General features: G+C 35.9%; 1 protein-coding gene, 8 non-coding genes and 1 pseudogene across 11 annotated transcripts; all 10 read right to left on the bottom strand.

Annotated features, from left to right (window-relative positions):
• Window positions 1-263: 263 nt before the first annotated feature.
• On the bottom strand, window positions 264-382 carry LOC140870378 (5S ribosomal RNA). Its single transcript, XR_012147342.1, has one exon. It is a non-coding gene; the product is annotated as a 5S ribosomal RNA (ribosomal RNA).
• A 401-nt stretch (window positions 383-783) lies between these two features.
• LOC140868192 (5S ribosomal RNA) lies at window positions 784-902 on the bottom strand. The gene has a single exon (XR_012145618.1). It is a non-coding gene; the product is annotated as a 5S ribosomal RNA (ribosomal RNA).
• A 400-nt stretch (window positions 903-1,302) lies between these two features.
• Window positions 1,303-1,410, bottom strand: LOC140869665 (5S ribosomal RNA; annotated as a pseudogene).
• Window positions 1,411-1,809: 399 nt separating this feature from the next.
• Window positions 1,810-1,928, bottom strand: LOC140870303 (5S ribosomal RNA). The gene has a single exon (XR_012147270.1). It is a non-coding gene; the product is annotated as a 5S ribosomal RNA (ribosomal RNA).
• Window positions 1,929-2,327: 399 nt separating this feature from the next.
• On the bottom strand, window positions 2,328-2,446 carry LOC140870286 (5S ribosomal RNA). Its single transcript, XR_012147255.1, has one exon. It is a non-coding gene; the product is annotated as a 5S ribosomal RNA (ribosomal RNA).
• Window positions 2,447-2,845: 399 nt separating this feature from the next.
• On the bottom strand, window positions 2,846-2,964 carry LOC140869848 (5S ribosomal RNA). The gene has a single exon (XR_012146839.1). It is a non-coding gene; the product is annotated as a 5S ribosomal RNA (ribosomal RNA).
• A 399-nt stretch (window positions 2,965-3,363) lies between these two features.
• On the bottom strand, window positions 3,364-3,482 carry LOC140868321 (5S ribosomal RNA). Its single transcript, XR_012145745.1, has one exon. It is a non-coding gene; the product is annotated as a 5S ribosomal RNA (ribosomal RNA).
• Window positions 3,483-3,882: 400 nt separating this feature from the next.
• On the bottom strand, window positions 3,883-4,001 carry LOC140868733 (5S ribosomal RNA). The gene has a single exon (XR_012146136.1). It is a non-coding gene; the product is annotated as a 5S ribosomal RNA (ribosomal RNA).
• A 399-nt stretch (window positions 4,002-4,400) lies between these two features.
• Window positions 4,401-4,519, bottom strand: LOC140868763 (5S ribosomal RNA). The gene has a single exon (XR_012146164.1). It is a non-coding gene; the product is annotated as a 5S ribosomal RNA (ribosomal RNA).
• An 8,776-nt stretch (window positions 4,520-13,295) lies between these two features.
• On the bottom strand, window positions 13,296-17,083 carry LOC140863880 (uncharacterized). Of its 3 annotated transcripts, XM_073267652.1 has the most exons (8): window positions 16,635-17,081; window positions 15,619-16,164; window positions 15,354-15,528; window positions 14,819-15,098; window positions 14,603-14,710; window positions 14,233-14,511; window positions 13,933-14,076; window positions 13,296-13,784 (listed from the first exon to the last, which is right to left on the bottom strand). In XM_073267652.1, the coding sequence occupies exons 1-8, from the start codon at window positions 16,915-16,917 to the stop codon at window positions 13,578-13,580; spliced, it is 2,022 nt and encodes a 673-aa protein (XP_073123753.1). In that variant the 5' UTR covers window positions 16,918-17,081; the 3' UTR covers window positions 13,296-13,577. The 3 variants fall into 3 exon arrangements, with proteins under 3 accessions (XP_073123753.1, XP_073123752.1, XP_073123755.1); XM_073267651.1 differs by having other exon boundaries at window positions 15,354-16,164; window positions 16,635-17,083; XM_073267654.1 differs by lacking the exon at window positions 16,635-17,081 and having other exon boundaries at window positions 15,354-15,524; window positions 15,619-15,758.
• Window positions 17,084-17,284: the final 201 nt, after the last annotated feature.

The raw sequence follows: 17,284 nt of genomic DNA, 5'->3' as shown, positions 1-17,284 counted from the left end.
ATACCTACAACAAGTATCTCGGTCTAAGAGACGGAGACGCTCAAATTACAACCCGAAGATGGTCTTTCGGGACATTTTTCCCGTAGGGCGCGCTGGGACCTACTGAAGCATCCTGCGTCACCCAGATCGCACGTTCACTTCGTGTGATTAAGTCTATTGCATCTTTTCTATCCGCGGATTGGACTTAAAAAGTAGGAAATAGGACGGCGAGGAATCGGAAAAACAAGAAGTACGAGTAAGAAAAAAAGAAATTAATGAAAAAAGGGGTGCAACACGAGGACTTCCAAAGGGGTCACCCATCCTAGTACTGCTCTCGCCCAAGCACGCTTAACTTCGGAGTTCTGATGGGATCCGGTGCATTAGTGCTGGTATGATCGCACCCAACAGTGAATGAATTCTTTATTTTTTTGTCTCTCGAATTGCGGATCGGAGGAATAGGAGCTGCAGTTTCAAACGGACATAACTTTCGATCTGCTGAGAGTTACGGGAGCTTCAGCCTGCTCACGCGAAGCTCTTCTCGATACCTACAGCGCGTATCTCGGTCTAAGAGACGGAGAAGCTCAAATTCAAACCCGAAGATAGTCTTTGGGGGCATTTTTCTTGTAGGACGTGCTGGGACCCATCGAAGTGGCCCGCGTCACCCAGATCGCACGTTCACGTCATGTGATTCAGTCTTTTGCATCTTTTCTATCCGTGGATTGGACTGAAAGGGTCAGAAATAGGACGGAGATGAATCGGAAGAACAAGATGTACGAGTAAGAAAAAAAGAAACTAATTAAAAAAGGGGTGCAACACGAGGACTTCCCAGGGGGTCACCCATCCTAGTACTGCTCTTGCCTAAGCACGCATAACTTCGGAGTTCTGATGGGATCCGGTGCATTAGTGCTGGTATGATCGCACACAATAGTGAATGAATTCTTTATTTTTTTGTCTTTCGAATTGCGGATCGGAGGAACAGGAGCTGCAGTTTCAAACGGACATAACTTTCGATCGGCTGAGAGTTACTGGAGCTTCAGCCTGCTCACGCAAAGCTCCACTCGATACCTATAGTGTGTATCTAGGTTAAAGAGACGGAGACGCTCAAATTCCAAAACGGAGATGGTCTTTTGGGGCATTTTTCTCGTATGTCGCGCTGGGACCCACCGAAGCGGCCCGCGTCACCCAGATCGCACGTTCACATCGTATGATTAAGTCTATTGCATCTTTTCTATCCGCGGATTGGACTAAAAAAGTCGGAAATAGGACGGCGAGGAATCGGAAAAACAAGAATTACAAGAAAGAAAAAAAGAAATTAATGAAAAAGGGGTGCAACACGAGGACTTCCCAGGGGGTCATCCATCCTAGTACTGCTCTCGCCCAAGCACGCTTACCTTCGGGATCCGGTGCATTAGTGCTGGTATGATTGCACCCAGCAGTGAATGAATTCTTTATTTTTTTGTCTCTCGAATTGCGGATCGGAGGAACAGGAGCTGCAGTTTCAAACAAACATAACTTTCGATCGGCTAAAAGTTACGGGAGCTTCAGCCTGTTCACACGAAGCTCTTCTTGATACCTACAGCGAGTATCTCGGTCTAAGAGACGGAGAAGCTCAAATTCAAACCCGAAGATGGTCTTTGAGAGCATTTTTCTCGTAGGACGTGCTGGGACCCACCGAAGTGGTCCGCGTCACCCAGATCGCACGTTTACGTCGTGTGATTCAGTCTATTGCATCTTTTCTATCCGTGGATTGGACTGAAAGAGTCGGAAAAAGGACGGAGAGGAATCGGAAGAACAAGATGTACGAGTAAAAAAAAAAAACTAATTAAAAAAGGGGTGCAACACGAGGACTTCCCAGGGGGTCACCCATCCTAGTACTGATCTTGCCCAAGCACGCATAACTTCGGAGTTCTGATGGGATCCGGTGCATTAGTGCTGGTATGATCGCACCCAATAGTGAATTAATTCTTTATTTTTTTGTCTCTCGAATTGCGGATCGGAGGAACAGGAGCTGCAGTTTCAAACGGACATAACTTTCGATCGGCTGAGAGTTACTGGAGCTTCAGCCTGCTCACACGAAGCTCCACTCGATACCTATAGTGCGTATCTAGGTTAAAGAGATGGAGACACTCAAATTCCAAAACGGAGATGGTCTTTTGGGGCATTTTTCCCGTATGTTGCGCTGGTACCCACCGAAGTGACCCGCGTCACCCAGATCGCACGTTCACATCGTATGATTCAGTCTATTGCATCTTTTCTATCCGCGGATTGGACTGAAAGAGTCGGAAATAGGACAGAGAGGAATCGGAAGAATTAGAAGTACGAGTAAGAAAAAAAAAATTAATGAAAAAGGGGTGCAACACGAGGACTTCCAAGGGGGTCACCCATCCTAGTACTGCTCTCGCCCAAGCACGCTTAACTTCGTAGTTCTGATGGGATCCGGTGCATTAGTGCTGGTATGATCGCACCCAATAGTGAATGAATTTTTATTGTTTTTTCTCTCGAATTGCGCATCGGAGGAACAGGTGCTGCAGTTTCAAACGGACATAACTTTCGATCGGCTAAGAGTTACGGGAGCTTCAGCCTATTCACACGAAGCTCCTCTCGATACCTACAACAAGTATCTCGGTCTAAGAGACGGAGACGCTCAAATTACAACCCGAAGATGGTCTTTTGGGGCGTTTTTCCCATAGGACACGCTGGGACCCACTGAAGCATCCTGCGTCACCCAGATCGCACGTTCTCGTCGTGTGATTAAGTCTATTGCATCTTTTCTATCCGCGGATTGGACTGAAAGAGTCGAAAATAGGACGGCGAGGAATCGGAAAAACAAGAAGTACGAGTAAGAAAAAAAGAAATTAATGAAAAAGGGGTGCAACACGAGGACTTTCCAGGGGGTCACCTATCCTAATACTGCTCTCGCCCAAGCACGCTTAACTTCGGAGTTCTGATGGGATCCGGTGCATTAGTGCTGGTATGATCGCACCAAATAGTCAATGAATTTTTATTGTTTTGTCTCTCGAATTGCGGATCGGAGGAACAGGAGCTGCAGTTTCAAACGGACATAACTTTCGATCGGCTAAGAGTTACGGGAGCTTCAGCCTGTTCACACGAAGCTCCTCTCGATACCTACAGCAAGTATCTCGGTCTAAGAAACGAAGACGCTCAAATTACAACCTGGATATGGTCTTTCGGGGCATTTTTCCCGTAGGGCATGCTGGGACCCACTGAAGCGGCCTGCGTCACCCAGATCGCACGTTCACGTCGTGTGATTAAGTCTATTGCATCTTTTCTATCCGCAGATTGGACTGAAAGAGTCGGTAATAGGACGGCGAGGAATCGGAAAAACAAGAAGTATGAGTAAGAAAAAAAGAAATTAATGAAAAAGGGGTGCAACACGAGGACTTCCCAGGGGATCACCCATCCTAATACTGCACTCGCCCAAGCACGCTTAACTTTGGAGTTCTGATGAGATCCGATGCATTAGTGCTGGTATGATCGCACCCAACAGTGAATGAATTCTTTATTTTTTTGTCTCTCGAATTGCGGATCGGAGGATCCGGAGCTGCAGTTTCAAATGGACATAAATTTTGATCGACTAAGAGTTACGGGAGCTTTAGCCTGTTCACACGAAGCTTTTCTTTATACCTACAGCAAGTATCTCGGTCTAAGAGACGGAGACGCTCAAATTACAACCCGAAGATGGTCTTTCGGGGCGTTTTTCCCGTAGGGCGTGCTGGGACCCACTAAAGCGTCCTGCGTCACCCAGATCGCACGTTCACGTCGTGTGATTAAGTCTATTGCATATTTTCTATCCGCGGATTGTACTGAAAAAGTCGGAAATAGGACGGCGAGGAATCGGAAAAACAAGAAGTACGAGTAAGAAAAAAAGAAATTAATGAAAAAGGGATGCAACACGAGGAATTCCCAGGGGGTCACCCATCCTAGTACTGCTCTCGCCCAAGCACGCTTAACTTCGGAGTCCTGATGGGATGCAGTGCATTAGTGCTGTTATGATCGCACCCAACAGTGAATGAATTTTTATTGTGTTGTCTCTCGAATTGCGGATCGGAGGAACAGGAGATGCAGTTTCAAACGGACATAACTTTCGATCGGCTAAGAGTTACGGGAGCTTTATCCTGTTCACACGAAGCTCCTCTCGATACCTACACCAAGTATCTCGGTCTAAGAGACGGAGACGCTCAAATTACAACCCAGAGATGGTCTTTCGGGGCGTTTTTCCCGTAGGGCGTGCTGGGACCCACTAAAGCGTCCTGCATCACTCAGATCGCACGTTCACGTCGTGTGATTAAGTCTATTGCATCTTTTCTATCCGCGGATTGGACTGAAAAAGTCGGAAATAGGACGGCGAGAAATCGGAAAAACAAGAAGTACGAGTAAGAAAAAAAGAAATTAATGAAAAAGGGATGCAACACGAGAACTTCCCAGGGGGTCACCCATATTAGTACTGCTCTCGCCCAAGCACGCTTAACTTCGGAGTTCTGATGGGATCCGGAGCATTAGTGCTGGTATGATCGCACCCAACAGTTAATGAATTCTTTATTTTTTTTGTCTCTCGAATTGCGGATCGGAGGAACAGGAGCGAAATGGTCACTATTTTCAATGAAATTGGTCTCTTTTCCTTTTCCCTTTGTCGATTCTTTACAGAGCTTACATAGGTGTTCAGGGGTTCGACAAATATGTGACCAATGTCCTGGAGTGCCACATCTATAACAAACACTCCCAGATCTTTTTGAGTGATTTTTATTTTCACTCGTATTTTCATGCTGCCTTTTTGGTGGGTGGTTCATGACGTTCTTTTGAGATGAGTTATTGAAATAACTATCTCAATTATTTTCATATCCACGGCCACGACCACGACCACGACCGCGATAATTTTTACGTCCACGTCCATGCCCACTTCCTCGACCTCGTCCACGACCAAAATATTGTCTATGCCTTTGATTTTGGTTTCCATTTTTAATTATGACATTTGCTTCTGGAAATGTCGTTAAACCAGTGGGTCGGGATTGATGATTTTTTACTAACAATTCGTTGTTCTTTTCTGCCACAAGAAGACATGCGATGAGTTCAGAATATCTCGAAAATCCACGCACTCTATACTATTGTTGTAGAGTTATATTTGATGCATGGAATGTGGAAAATGTTTTTTCATGCATTTCCATCTCAGTAACAACATTCCCACAAAATATCAAATGCGAGACTATTCGATACATCGCAGAATTGTAATCACTGATTTTTTTAAAGTTTTGTAATCTCAACGTATTCCATTCATCACGGGCGGTCGGGAGTATAATTTTCCTTATATGCTCAAATCTTTCTTTCAGCCCTTTCCATAAAATCATTGGGTCTTTTTCTGTGAGATACTCACATTTCAATCCTTCATCAAGATGTCTACGTAAGAAAATCATAGACTTTTCCTTTTCTTGTGAGGATGATATATTATTTTCTTTGATGGTATCATTTAGACCCAATAACTCAAGATGCATCTCTACATCGAGAGTCCATGAAATATAATTCTTTTCAGTGATATCGAGCGCAACAAATTCAATCTTTGCCAAATTTGACATGGTGGTACTAAAAAAATAACAATGCATTTTATTAGTTAATTTCTATTAGTAAGACAATACAAAATAATGAAATAACGAAGATTACAAGTGCGTGTACAAATAGAGAAAAAAATATGTGGTGGAAAATCGCTGGTGAGTACAAGACTCGTGAGCATGATGATCATAGTCGTTATGAAAAATAGCCTTATAAATGCCATCATATTCATCTTCAAAAAATCAAAGAGAAATTATTTTGAGAGAAATAGTGAATTTGGTGTGATTGAAAATGAGTTTGAGTGAACATATTTATAGGGCAAAAACTAGCTGTTTGTTACCGTTGGGGATAAGAAAAAATCGAGTATGTGTTGAATAAAAATGTGTGATAATCATGTGATGCATATAATGATAATCATAATTAAATATACGCAATAAAATATATATCATATCACGTTATTATAAGGTCAGTGTCCTAGACAACCTCTTATATAATAACATAAAATTATATATTGATATAGTTAGTATATATACATAATAAATATATATCATATCACGTTATTATAGGTCAGTGTCATAGACAACCTCTTATATAATAACATAAAATTATACAAATATAATTAGACAATAAAATTATATAAGCAATAATGTATAATCTTATCACGTTATTATAAGGTCGATGTCATAGACAATCTCTTATATAATAACATGAAATTATACAAATATAATTACACAATAAAATTATATAAGCAGTAATGTATAATCATTTCACGTTATTATTTAAAAATCTTAGAGGCTTTTATACTTGTCGTATCCCTTACTGGGAGTGTGAGATGTCGTCTTAACATCCTCCCAGGATTTATAACAAGTTTTTAAAAACTAAATTTTTTTTTGATCATTTCTGATAATAACATGATATTATATATTAAATATATACAGAACAAATAAATAAACAATAAAATAAATATACTTACTTGTTAAATATTTTTGTCTTCTCTTTGTGTTTTGCAGCGTCGAAAATTATAGAGAACCTTCGAGCGATCGTGCTGATAACGTATTGTGAAAAGTAAAAATTTATGGTAAAAACTAAAAACTCTAAAACTCAAAATATATATCAAACCAAACACTTATAAAATCTTCTCTCTAAACTTGTATTATTTCTTCACAAATGTTGAGGTCTATTTATAGATCCTCAATTGAGAAATGTTCAAAAATAAATATGTCATCAATTACATAATTAAAAATTAAAATATCATCACATCACCATCACAATAATTTTCAATACAATTTTAATATATAATTTCCAATAAAAATAAATATATGTTTCGAATGATATTTTTTTTTATTAGACAAGAATAATAGATACATTTAACAAAACAACAAACATTAAATCGTCTGATGCGTTTTAAAAAAAAAAATCTAATGCTATAACCACCTCGAGATGGAGTGAAAAGGGCAGTACATGCCCACAGGAACATAGGCGAGTTGGTAAGGTCTGAGGTGACGTGGAAAGAGATTCCCCAGCGTTGCGGATTCGATCCTCGTGTGGAGCATATTCTCTGCTGAAATATTGTGAGGTATGCTCTGGGGGTTGATCGTGTTGTTCTCTCCTTCAGGCCTCTGCCGCTCGTGCACATCCCTCGATTTAACCTTCGCATGAGCCAATGAGTCTCTGACTCATGTGGAATGAGGTCCTCTTTGGGGTCACCCTTTTGAAAAGGGCAGTACATTGGCTCCAAGGGGGTGTTCTAGTTTGTGGAGTAGGTGAACTCTTGGTCAGATGTCAGAAGTTCAATTTCCCCTACCAACACCTTCTTGGACTAGCCTGTCACACATGACTTACCTAGTGTGATTTACCTAGCTAGCGTAGTTTGTAGGTTATTGTATTAGTTCGTAGATTTACCCAGGGCATACCGAAAGATAGCGGCTGTGAATTCTCACATCATAAAAAAAAAGAAAAAAAAAGAGAGAAAAGAGCAGTGCATTTGGGTATCCTCAAATTCAATATTCTAGGGAAAAATAAAATGTACAGTTTAGTCTTTTCCGTTTCCAACAAGTTATGACTATCGTTAGTCATATTTAAACGGAAGATTGATATGACGTTAAATATATCAACAACACTTTATTGACGTAAAACTAAATATTATTAACACGATACATGTTGTTACTGAAAGATCTGATGTCATATCAATATTTCAGTTATATATATATATATATATATATATATATATATATATATATATATATATAAACTTATGTATTAATACGAACTTTAACGACAAAAAAACTAGAGCTGTCAAAACGGATCGATGGGCCGGGCCAACCCGCAACTCACCAAAACTCGCCATTTGGCAGGACGTGACGGGCCACCATTTAGTCGGGTTGGAAAATTATTAACCCAACCCGCCTATTTGATGTTGTGAGACGGGCCAACCCACCAATTTTTAGTTATATTTGGCAAGTTGGGGCTATGGGTGTTCAAATTTCGGATAAAATCGGAAATTCAAACCGAAAAAACCAAACACCGAACCAAAAACCGAAATGTGAAATTCGGATATAAATGTTAGAACCGAAATTTATTTGGTTCGGTTTCGGATCATAAATGTCAAAACCGAACCGACCGAAAAAACCGAAATTTCATTAAATTAATAATTTTATTTATGTTATATATTTTATGAGATGATATTAATGAATCATTTTTAACAATTTTTAGTTGATTGTTGTTTATTTAAGTCATTTAGACTTTGAGCTTAAAAGTCTTACAAAGAAATCATGTAAAAAGATAACATATTAGATTTTAAAATAAATTTATAATATTAATTAAAATAATCGAACCGAACCGAATGAAAACAGTTCGAATATTGGATTATATATTTCTAAAACCAAAAACCGAACCGAACCAGCCAATGAACATCCCTAGTTGGGATGGATTAACCTGCAACCCACCATTTGACGGGAAGGAACGGGTCGACCCACTATTTAGACGGGTTAAAAATTTGTCAATCCAACCCACCTATATAGCGGGACGAGGCGGACTTACCCAGCGGACCCAATCCACTTTAACAGCTCTACGAAAAACCCACAAATAAATTTGAGTGTTATTCCTGTTCTAGCTACTACGTACCATTTAACCGAGTGAATTGAGCCCACAGGCACATATATTCTTACATGAAGGCTGCCACAAAAGTGGCATTTATTTTCTTGTGATATAATATGTAAAAGCAATATTGGTGTTTGTATCTGAATCGTAGTTATTATATATTACTCTCAGCTTTTTGGAACATGGGCTGCTTCACTCTCTGCTGCAACCCGATCCCCAGAAATTTCCGACAAAATCATTGTGTCACAGTCTTACCATCGGAGGTTTCTTTAGGGAAAAGAATATATCAAGTGACTCAAACATACAAACGAAAGGTCATATTTTAATGTCAGGGAAATAGTTTTTTTTTTTTCCCATTTGATTTGATCAATTTTAGATTTCGGTTTTTTAAGTTTTAAATTTTTGATTTTGATACACTAAATCTTAATTTTCGACTACTTCAATTTCCATTGCTAAAGCGTACGTCATTTGAAAAATTAAAAATTTTCGATGTCATATCAGTATTTTTCATTGTAACAATGTCGCACAAGCAATTGGAGCAAGGTAGACGAAAATTTAAAAAGTTAACGTATCAAAACTAAACTTTGAAAATTTAGTGAACCAAAACTCAAAATTAGACAAGTTAATGAATAAAATATTTTCTTTTTTATTTGAATGAACTTATATTGTAGGTGTTATTTCACCATTTACATTGTCAAAAATGTTTTAATTTATGTTGGGATATTATATGTATCTATATTGTATTATAAGAGATATTATGGTATAAAATTATAGGTTTGTATGACAACAATTGACAGATGTAAAATAATTATCTACAGGGACGGAGTTAGAATTTTTATGTGAGGGAACGAACTTAGTATATGTAATTATTGATTATTAAAAAATTTGAAATATATATACATAATAAAATAATAAAAATAATTTTTGATTCATATCATTGAGAAAAGTTTATTAAAATTTTGAAAAAAAAACTGAATTTCTTATAATGAAATTTTTAAAATAAAAATTAACATGTGGTTTCATATAAAAATATGTAAAAGTTAAAAACAACTATTTCAAAGTTTTTTAATATTTAGATGCTAAAATAAAAAATTTAACCACTCCAAAGAAAATATTTAACATGCAGATTAAAAATTAAAATAATATGTAAATTTTTTATTTACATTTATATTATATTTAGATAAATTACAATACTCGATTTTTTAATACAATTTCAAATTACAATGATTAAATTTATTATGAAATTTTGAACAAAATATGCATAAGTGTAATATCAACGAATAAATGTTAAAATATTAATCTTCCATATTTAATTATAAATTTAACACCTAAAACTCCACGCTCTATGAAATTAAAATTGAAATAGTTAAATTAATCTAATTAATATATCTATGACATACTAACATATATATTATTTTTAAGTTTTTTAGAATAGTGATTATAATTTTATTAGTTTGATACATTCAAAAATTGATGATTGTACAAGAAATCAAATTAAAAAATATTTCGTCGAATACATTTGTTTCAAAATTTTTGTAATAAAATGTGATTCATATTATGTGAATTTTTATATCAGAATTTGTTCTTGCGGAATTAATGAAAAATACATTGATCTCACAAATATAAAAAAAGATCATTTTTAATTTTTTTAAATTTAATTAATTAATTATATATATATATTATATATATATATATATATACAAAACAAAATTGGAAAAATTGAGGGGGCGACTGCCCCCACCGCCCCCCTCTAGCTCCGTCTCTGATCATCTATACTTGTTTCGAATATGAAATCATAAATTTTATACAAGTTGAGGAAGAATAATGATATATGTACAAATGAGATTGTAAATTGGATTATAAATTGTATTTGTAATTACAAAATTATCTTAAATACATTTTTGAAAGTTTTTTTTTTCAAATAAAGTGCATGGATAATTTTATAATTTTAATTACACTTTGTAATAAAATTTATAATCATCATTATACATATAACATTTTTCTTGATTTTAAGCTGGTCCGTGGTCCGGCAAGTAAGACGATCTTTCATGTGGATACCATATGGGAAAACTGCCACATTAAGATGCATCGTACTGCGGGAGAAAATTTCTGCTCAAGTAAGCTGGCAGGAGATCCTCTCACAAATATTAAATCAGTCTCATAAATTTATTAAAATAGGGAACATTATATTATAACTAGGCCAAACTTTAATCACGGTGAGAAGAAATAACCAGTTTTATTATCCAAAACAAACTCAAAGAGTATACTATTTTGAATATATTAATCGTAAAAATAAGTATTTTGTGAAACGATCTCACAGATCATGATATCATATTTTGCATATATTCATGGGACAAAATGTTTTCCCCATTTTTCAATAACGGTGTTATAAAAACGTCCATCCAATCGAGTCAAGAAATCGTATAATCACACCAACCATATAATTGGAGCCACCAACCGGGCCTCATTGCCTGTCAAATCAGAGGCTGGTCCATCTAGTTCGGCCCAAGTTTTAGAATGTCTTCAATAGCGCTATGACTCAGGCATTTTACTTGTATTCCACTACACTTGTGCCAAAGTCCCTGCCTGCTCAGGCTCCACACCATTACTCTCTCAACTTTTTCCCCAACCTCTATATTCACTCTTGTTATTGGTCTTTTGAATTTTTTCATCGAGCTGGTTCTTGTAAGACGGTATCCGTGAGACATGTTAAATCTATTCATATTTATAATAAAAGTTATATTTTTGTCATAAAAATTAAGAGTTATTTGCACCAAACACCCTTGTGAAATATTGAAAATGCACACTTCTCCCCTGTGAAATTTTAATAGGCATCTTCAACCCTGACCTTTTAAAAAATTAGCACACTCGCCCCTTCAAATGAGTGATTGTTGCGCACGCATCCCTCATGCGACTGAGCAAATATTTTGATTTTTTTTTGCACCAAATACCCCCGTGAAATATTAAAAATGCATATTTGACCCCTGTGAAAATAATTTTTAAACTTATTCAACCCATAATACACGATTTTTATTAAAATCTAATTCTAAAATATTTAGCAAACAGTTTTTGTTTTATTAATTTTATTTTTAAAATTAAATTTATTATGATTATATAATTGTTTTCTAAAAAATATTATTATTTTATCTTGTTATCATTATTTTATAAAACTTTCTTCTTGTTTTCAACTTTTCCATTAAAAATGCATTCATAAACGAGATTTAAATACCTAAAAGTACCAAAATATTAAATCAAAATGATAAGTGCATGATAAGTACCAAACATTTTTAATTTTATTTGTTTTTATTTTTTATTTTAAATTTATAATTTATAATTAATTTATTTCTAAAAAAAATTATTACTTTATCTCGTTATCATTATTTTATCAAATCACTTCTTGTTTGCAACTTCTCCAATAAACATGATTCATAAATAAGGATTAAAATATCTAAAAATACCAAAATATTGAACCAAATGATAAGTTCATGAATGTTACCTTTTCAATTTAGAATTATATAAGCATGTCATTTTTTTTATTATTTATTACAAATTGTGCAATGCATATTCTCAAAAAATTTAAATTTTGGTTCAATAATATATAGTCCTAAATCGAAAAAGCAATATGTTTGAACTTATCAGTTTAGTTCAATATTTTGATACTTGAAATTATTTAAATACTTGTTTATGAATGCATGTTTAATGGAAAAGTTGGAAATACGAAGTGAGTTTAATAAAATAATGATAACGGGATAAAGTAATAATATTTTTTAAAAAATAATTAATTAATGATAATACATTTAAAATAAAAAATAAAAATTAATAAAACAAAAAATGTTTGCTAAATATTTATAATTGGATTTTATTGAAAATTGTGTATTATGGGTTGAATAGATTTAAAAATTATTTTCACAGGGTCAAATATGCATTTTTAATATTTCACAGGAGTATCTGGTGCAAAAAAAAATATCAAAATCTTTGCCCAGTCGCATGAGGGGCGCGTGCGCAACAATCACTCATCTGAAGGGGCGAGTGTGCTAATTTTTTAAAAGGTCATTGTTGAAGATGCTCATTAAAATTTCACAGGAAAGAAGTGTGCATTTTCAATATTTCACAGGGGTGGTTGGTGCAAATAACTCTAAAAATTAATACATTATCATGAGTGACCTAATTTGAAGATCCGTTTCACAAAATTTATCCGTGATATCGTTTCACAAAAATTTTTGTGTTTTTCAACATCTTTTTTAGTTCGATGCTATTCCGAGGATATGCCATCGATGTTGCCTGGTCCATGTGGCAAAAATCTCCCCTCCAACGAGTGAGTTCTAAAATTTCAAAATCTTAAAATATATTTCTTTCCGAGAAGACAATATTTTCGATACAAAAAATCTACGAACGGAAAATTGTTATGATAACATATATGAGAGAATACTCTTGGTCAAGAACAAGTGCAAGGTTTTTTGCAAAGTTCATAAAGAAGTCACGTTTATTATGAAAAAAAAACTACCACGTACTCGAGGAACATATTGCACGAACGGAAAATTGTTATGATAACATATATGAGAGAATACTCTTGGTCAAGAACAAGTGCAAGGTTTTTTGCAAAGTTTATAAAGAAGTCACGTTTATTATGAAAAAAAAACTACCACGTACTCGAGGAACATATTGCACACTAAACTCAGATAGTATTCATCAATTTATGCAGGAAATATTGTATATGATCCATTACAATACCCCAAAAAAAGTGTAACCCTTAAGGACTATTAGCTTAGTAGCTGTATTTTTGGATCAAAAAACAAAAAAATCTGAATTCTACGCAGGTTATATACGAACATTTATGTACCGGACAAAATCAACGTCTCCAAACGATTGGTTTGTTATTGTTAAGAAACATGGACATGGTATTCTTGAAAATGATCCCGGAATCATCAAGTCTTCCTTCAAGAAATTAATTGAACTCCGAAAGAATTGACCTCATATGTATGAGAAAGCCAAGGGTGCTGGAGTGCCTCTCTAGCCGTGGGACGCGTCTTTGGATTGATTTGAAGCAAGAATTTCAAGAAATCAATGAGCCCAGGATCTGAAATCTGCAGGCGATCTTCCAAGGATGATTCCAGGGGGAAAATGTACTCTACTTGGTTTGTCTCCTGTAACAAAATTTATATATTTATAAATATAAAGTAAGAAGAGTTCGTAACTTTTTCTTTTGTTTGTTTTCGAGGGCAACTGCACCCATTTGCCCCTAATGAATTCCAGTATTTAAATCAGGACTTTGATCTCTAAATAAAAGTCTACCTCATTTAAATAATACAGATCGTATTCTTCGGTAAAATACTTGTGTGTTTCCTGACCCTTCTTCAACATGCTCATGTCGATTGGACCGAGCAGTCCTATCATCCGTGCCAGAAGCATCACAACTCCTTCATTTGGAAAAAGTACCTACAACACAATCAATATTTTATAATCTGCTTCATGATTTTGCTTCTAAGTAAAACATTTAACTGCAGCTAACCGAACTATCACTAAAACATTTCAAATTTTATCTGTAATTTTTCCTTAGAATCTAAATAAAAATAACTGCAATGATTTGTGTACCTCTCCGGTACATAACTCGGCCAAAATGCAGCCAACAGACCACAAATCAATCTTTTGGTCATAAGGGAGGCCTAGCATGACCTCGGGAGCCCTATAAGATCGAGATTGCACGTATAAGGACAAGTTGTCTGTCTGAAAGCAGCTGCTGCCAAGATCAATGACCTTTATCTCACATCTTCGGTAACTTTTAATAAGTATATTTTCTGGCTTTAGATCACAGTGAATGATCCCTAAATCATGTAGGTACGATACCGCCTCCAAACATTGTCGAGTTATGACCTGCAATAAAACATGCAACCTTATTTACTTGTATAAAAATATATTTTTAGTGAAATCAGATCAGATAGATGAATTTCTCAATAAAACGAACCTGTAGATGATTCAACGTAAAATATGGATCCCCACCAGATTCCCGATTATATTTCTGGAATTCATACAAGTTTGCGCGTAGAAGTTCGGTAACAATAAATAAATGCTCCTGCAACAGAAGTTTAAACGGAAAATACAATAAGATCAAACATAAGATAACTTTCATATTTCAATTTGAATGGTACAATTGAAATATTAACAATGTGTCATATATGACCTGATGGTAAAAGTAATCGTAAAGACGTAAAATATGGTGCTCATCAGCAGGATCATGCCTGTTAACAAACTTTAGAAGTTTGATCTCATCTAAGCTCTGATCGAAAAAGTCCTTGTCATTTTTTATGATTTTTAAGCAAACATCCATTCCCGAATAAAGATCATGCGCCTGGATTACTTTGCTGAAAGCAGCAGATCCAAGATATTCTGTAACGTAATATCTACCCGCTATGATATTATTCAGAACAATAGGTATCTCCTTGTTTTCTTCGAACCCAGTCCTGTGAAATGGTGTAAGATATGAAATAATATATAACAACAAATTAAAATAAAAAACAAACTCAAATCCTAGATTTAAAACAGATTAAAGTGATGATAACTCAATCAATGACACAAGGGTGCCAGGGATATTAATGAGGCGGCAATGTAAACTTTAGTATAAAAAACAGTACGAAATAGGCAAAACCTGAAATTTTGGGGGGTTTACATAAATATTTTAAAAAAACTAACATGCTGCAAAGAAAAGGTTAATTTACCTGTTTTTTCTATGTATAATTCTTAGGTTGAAAATCTCATAATCATCTTCTTTATCGCCACACATCAGAAGTTCATCTGATGGACCACCATCCTCTTCTTCTACCGCAGCTTGGAGTTCACGAGATACATCATCTTGGATGTATTCAAAGTCTTCATTTCCATTGGATTGGCTATCTTTCCGAACAGAACAAAAATCAAGGGTGTTAATGAAACCTCCAACAAAATCATAAGTAGAATTCCTTTCAGTCGAAATGTTAGTCACACCTGCCTCATGATTTTCCTCTGGAGACTGTAGCTGACTCTCACGTGCATCAGCTGTGCTCAGATTTCCGAGGCCGTAATCTGTGGGGCTACCAGCATAAGCCCTTTGCAATCTACTGCAAGAAGCACAGAGAGGGACCAAACAACTATAATCGTTGCCATGTTCTTCAAACTTTTCTTCACTTCTCTCTAGTTGAAACAGTTCACCCAACTCATAATAATCTCTTTTAGCCTCGTTTTTAAAGTATACCCTCGAGTTTAAATCCCAAGCGCCCTTTCCGGACTCAATGTTATACCCGAATCTATCCTCAGCATGTTCCCCTGTCTGGACCGTCATTATATACTTGTCCTCACTCGGATCACCGTCAAAATCCCCGTCACCAAAAAGTGGTGGCATAGCATAGTCTTCATCTTTCTCCTTATACCAGAACAGGTCATTTTGCATATCAAAATCGGGGTAATCTCGAGCTGTACCAAACTGTGACAACCTGTCTGACGAGGCTTGAGAAGTTGGTCGAGTAGTACGAATCCCATAAGGATTTGTAAATTCTGGAAAATAAACAGCAGAGAAAGAACAAAGAATCAAGAACAATGCCAAGCACTAGCAACACACATAAAAATCGATCCATACGAGTTCCCCACTGAATTAAAATCATAACCAAGAATAACTAAATATTCGGATCGATGATTTGGTTCATAATCTCTATAGCTTAATTTGGCAAGAAATAACTAAACTACTGTCTGTAAAGAGACGCTAATACAAGAAAACGAATCCATAATTGATACATAGTAAGCACATTTACTCACCAAAAATGGAATATACATCAAATTCTCAATACAAAATTTTCCAATCCCAGAAACAAAAGCAGTAAAAAGTAACCAAAGAGAACAAGATAACACTGAAATTCAGGAATCCCTTTTACCAAAAAGGAAAAAGAAATATAATAAGTAATCCACAAGATAATTAAATTATTATGCAACAAGAAAAAAAAAAAGGGAAGATCAAAAGTTAATAATACCAGATGAGCATAATTCAGTAGTAGAAGAACCCAAGCTGACAAACTCATCATCAGACGAACCCTCCGCGCTCCCGCCGCCGCCGTCTCCACCAAACGGCAGCCGCCGAGAGGACGGAATCCTCAACGGCCGCGGCGGGGGCTCCATCGGGAACAAGAATTTCTCGAAATCAGAAGAGCCCAGGTGGGATTTGTCCCTGACATCCTCCATCAGAGCTGATTCACTCACTGACAGACCATTCTTCCTCAAGAATTCCAACACCGATTCGAATTTAACCTCTTCCATTGAAGCAAAAGCGGAGAGTTGGAATCAAGAGAGACGGAGCTGGAGGAGAAATAAAGAGAAATCCATGGGGATTGGAGTGGGCTGCTGTCCTGTCTGAAGGGTCAACAGTCGATTCTCTGCATGTTTCTTGGCTTTCACACTTTCTCTGTCTACACTTATATATATCTGTGTGGGTTTTGTGTGTAGCTGTGTGAAAGAGAAAGGAGTGACTTTCTAATTTATTTTTTGTTTTGTTTTTGTTTCTTAACAATGTAGACCCGGTTAATAAATTTTTCGAGCAAAGTTTTAGCTCAAATTATTTTATTTAAAAAAAATGCTAGATGTACACGTGTACATCTTGGTTTACACCCTTACTTAAAATTTTCCT

This window comes from Henckelia pumila, chromosome 4 (genome assembly GCF_033568475.1).
Source record: "Henckelia pumila isolate YLH828 chromosome 4, ASM3356847v2, whole genome shotgun sequence".
Lineage (NCBI taxonomy): Eukaryota > Viridiplantae > Streptophyta > Magnoliopsida > Lamiales > Gesneriaceae > Henckelia > Henckelia pumila.
The sequence above is the reverse complement of the archived record's forward strand: the minus strand, read 5'-3'. Positions and strand labels throughout refer to the sequence as shown.

What these genes read in the sequence shown, in the direction of transcription:
- LOC140863880 (XM_073267651.1), bottom strand. Translation starts at nt 16,917, where the DNA reads ATGGAAGAGGTTAAATTCGAATCGGTGTTGGAATTCTTGAGGAAGAAT. An exon ending in TACTGAATTATGCTCATCTG is followed by an intron (nt 16,165 to 16,634) that starts GTATTATTAACT and finishes TTTATTTTCCAG; the next exon opens with AATTTACAAATCCTTATGGG. An exon ending in ATTATACATAGAAAAAACAG is followed by an intron (nt 15,099 to 15,353) that starts GTAAATTAACCT and finishes ACCATTTCACAG; the next exon opens with GACTGGGTTCGAAGAAAACA.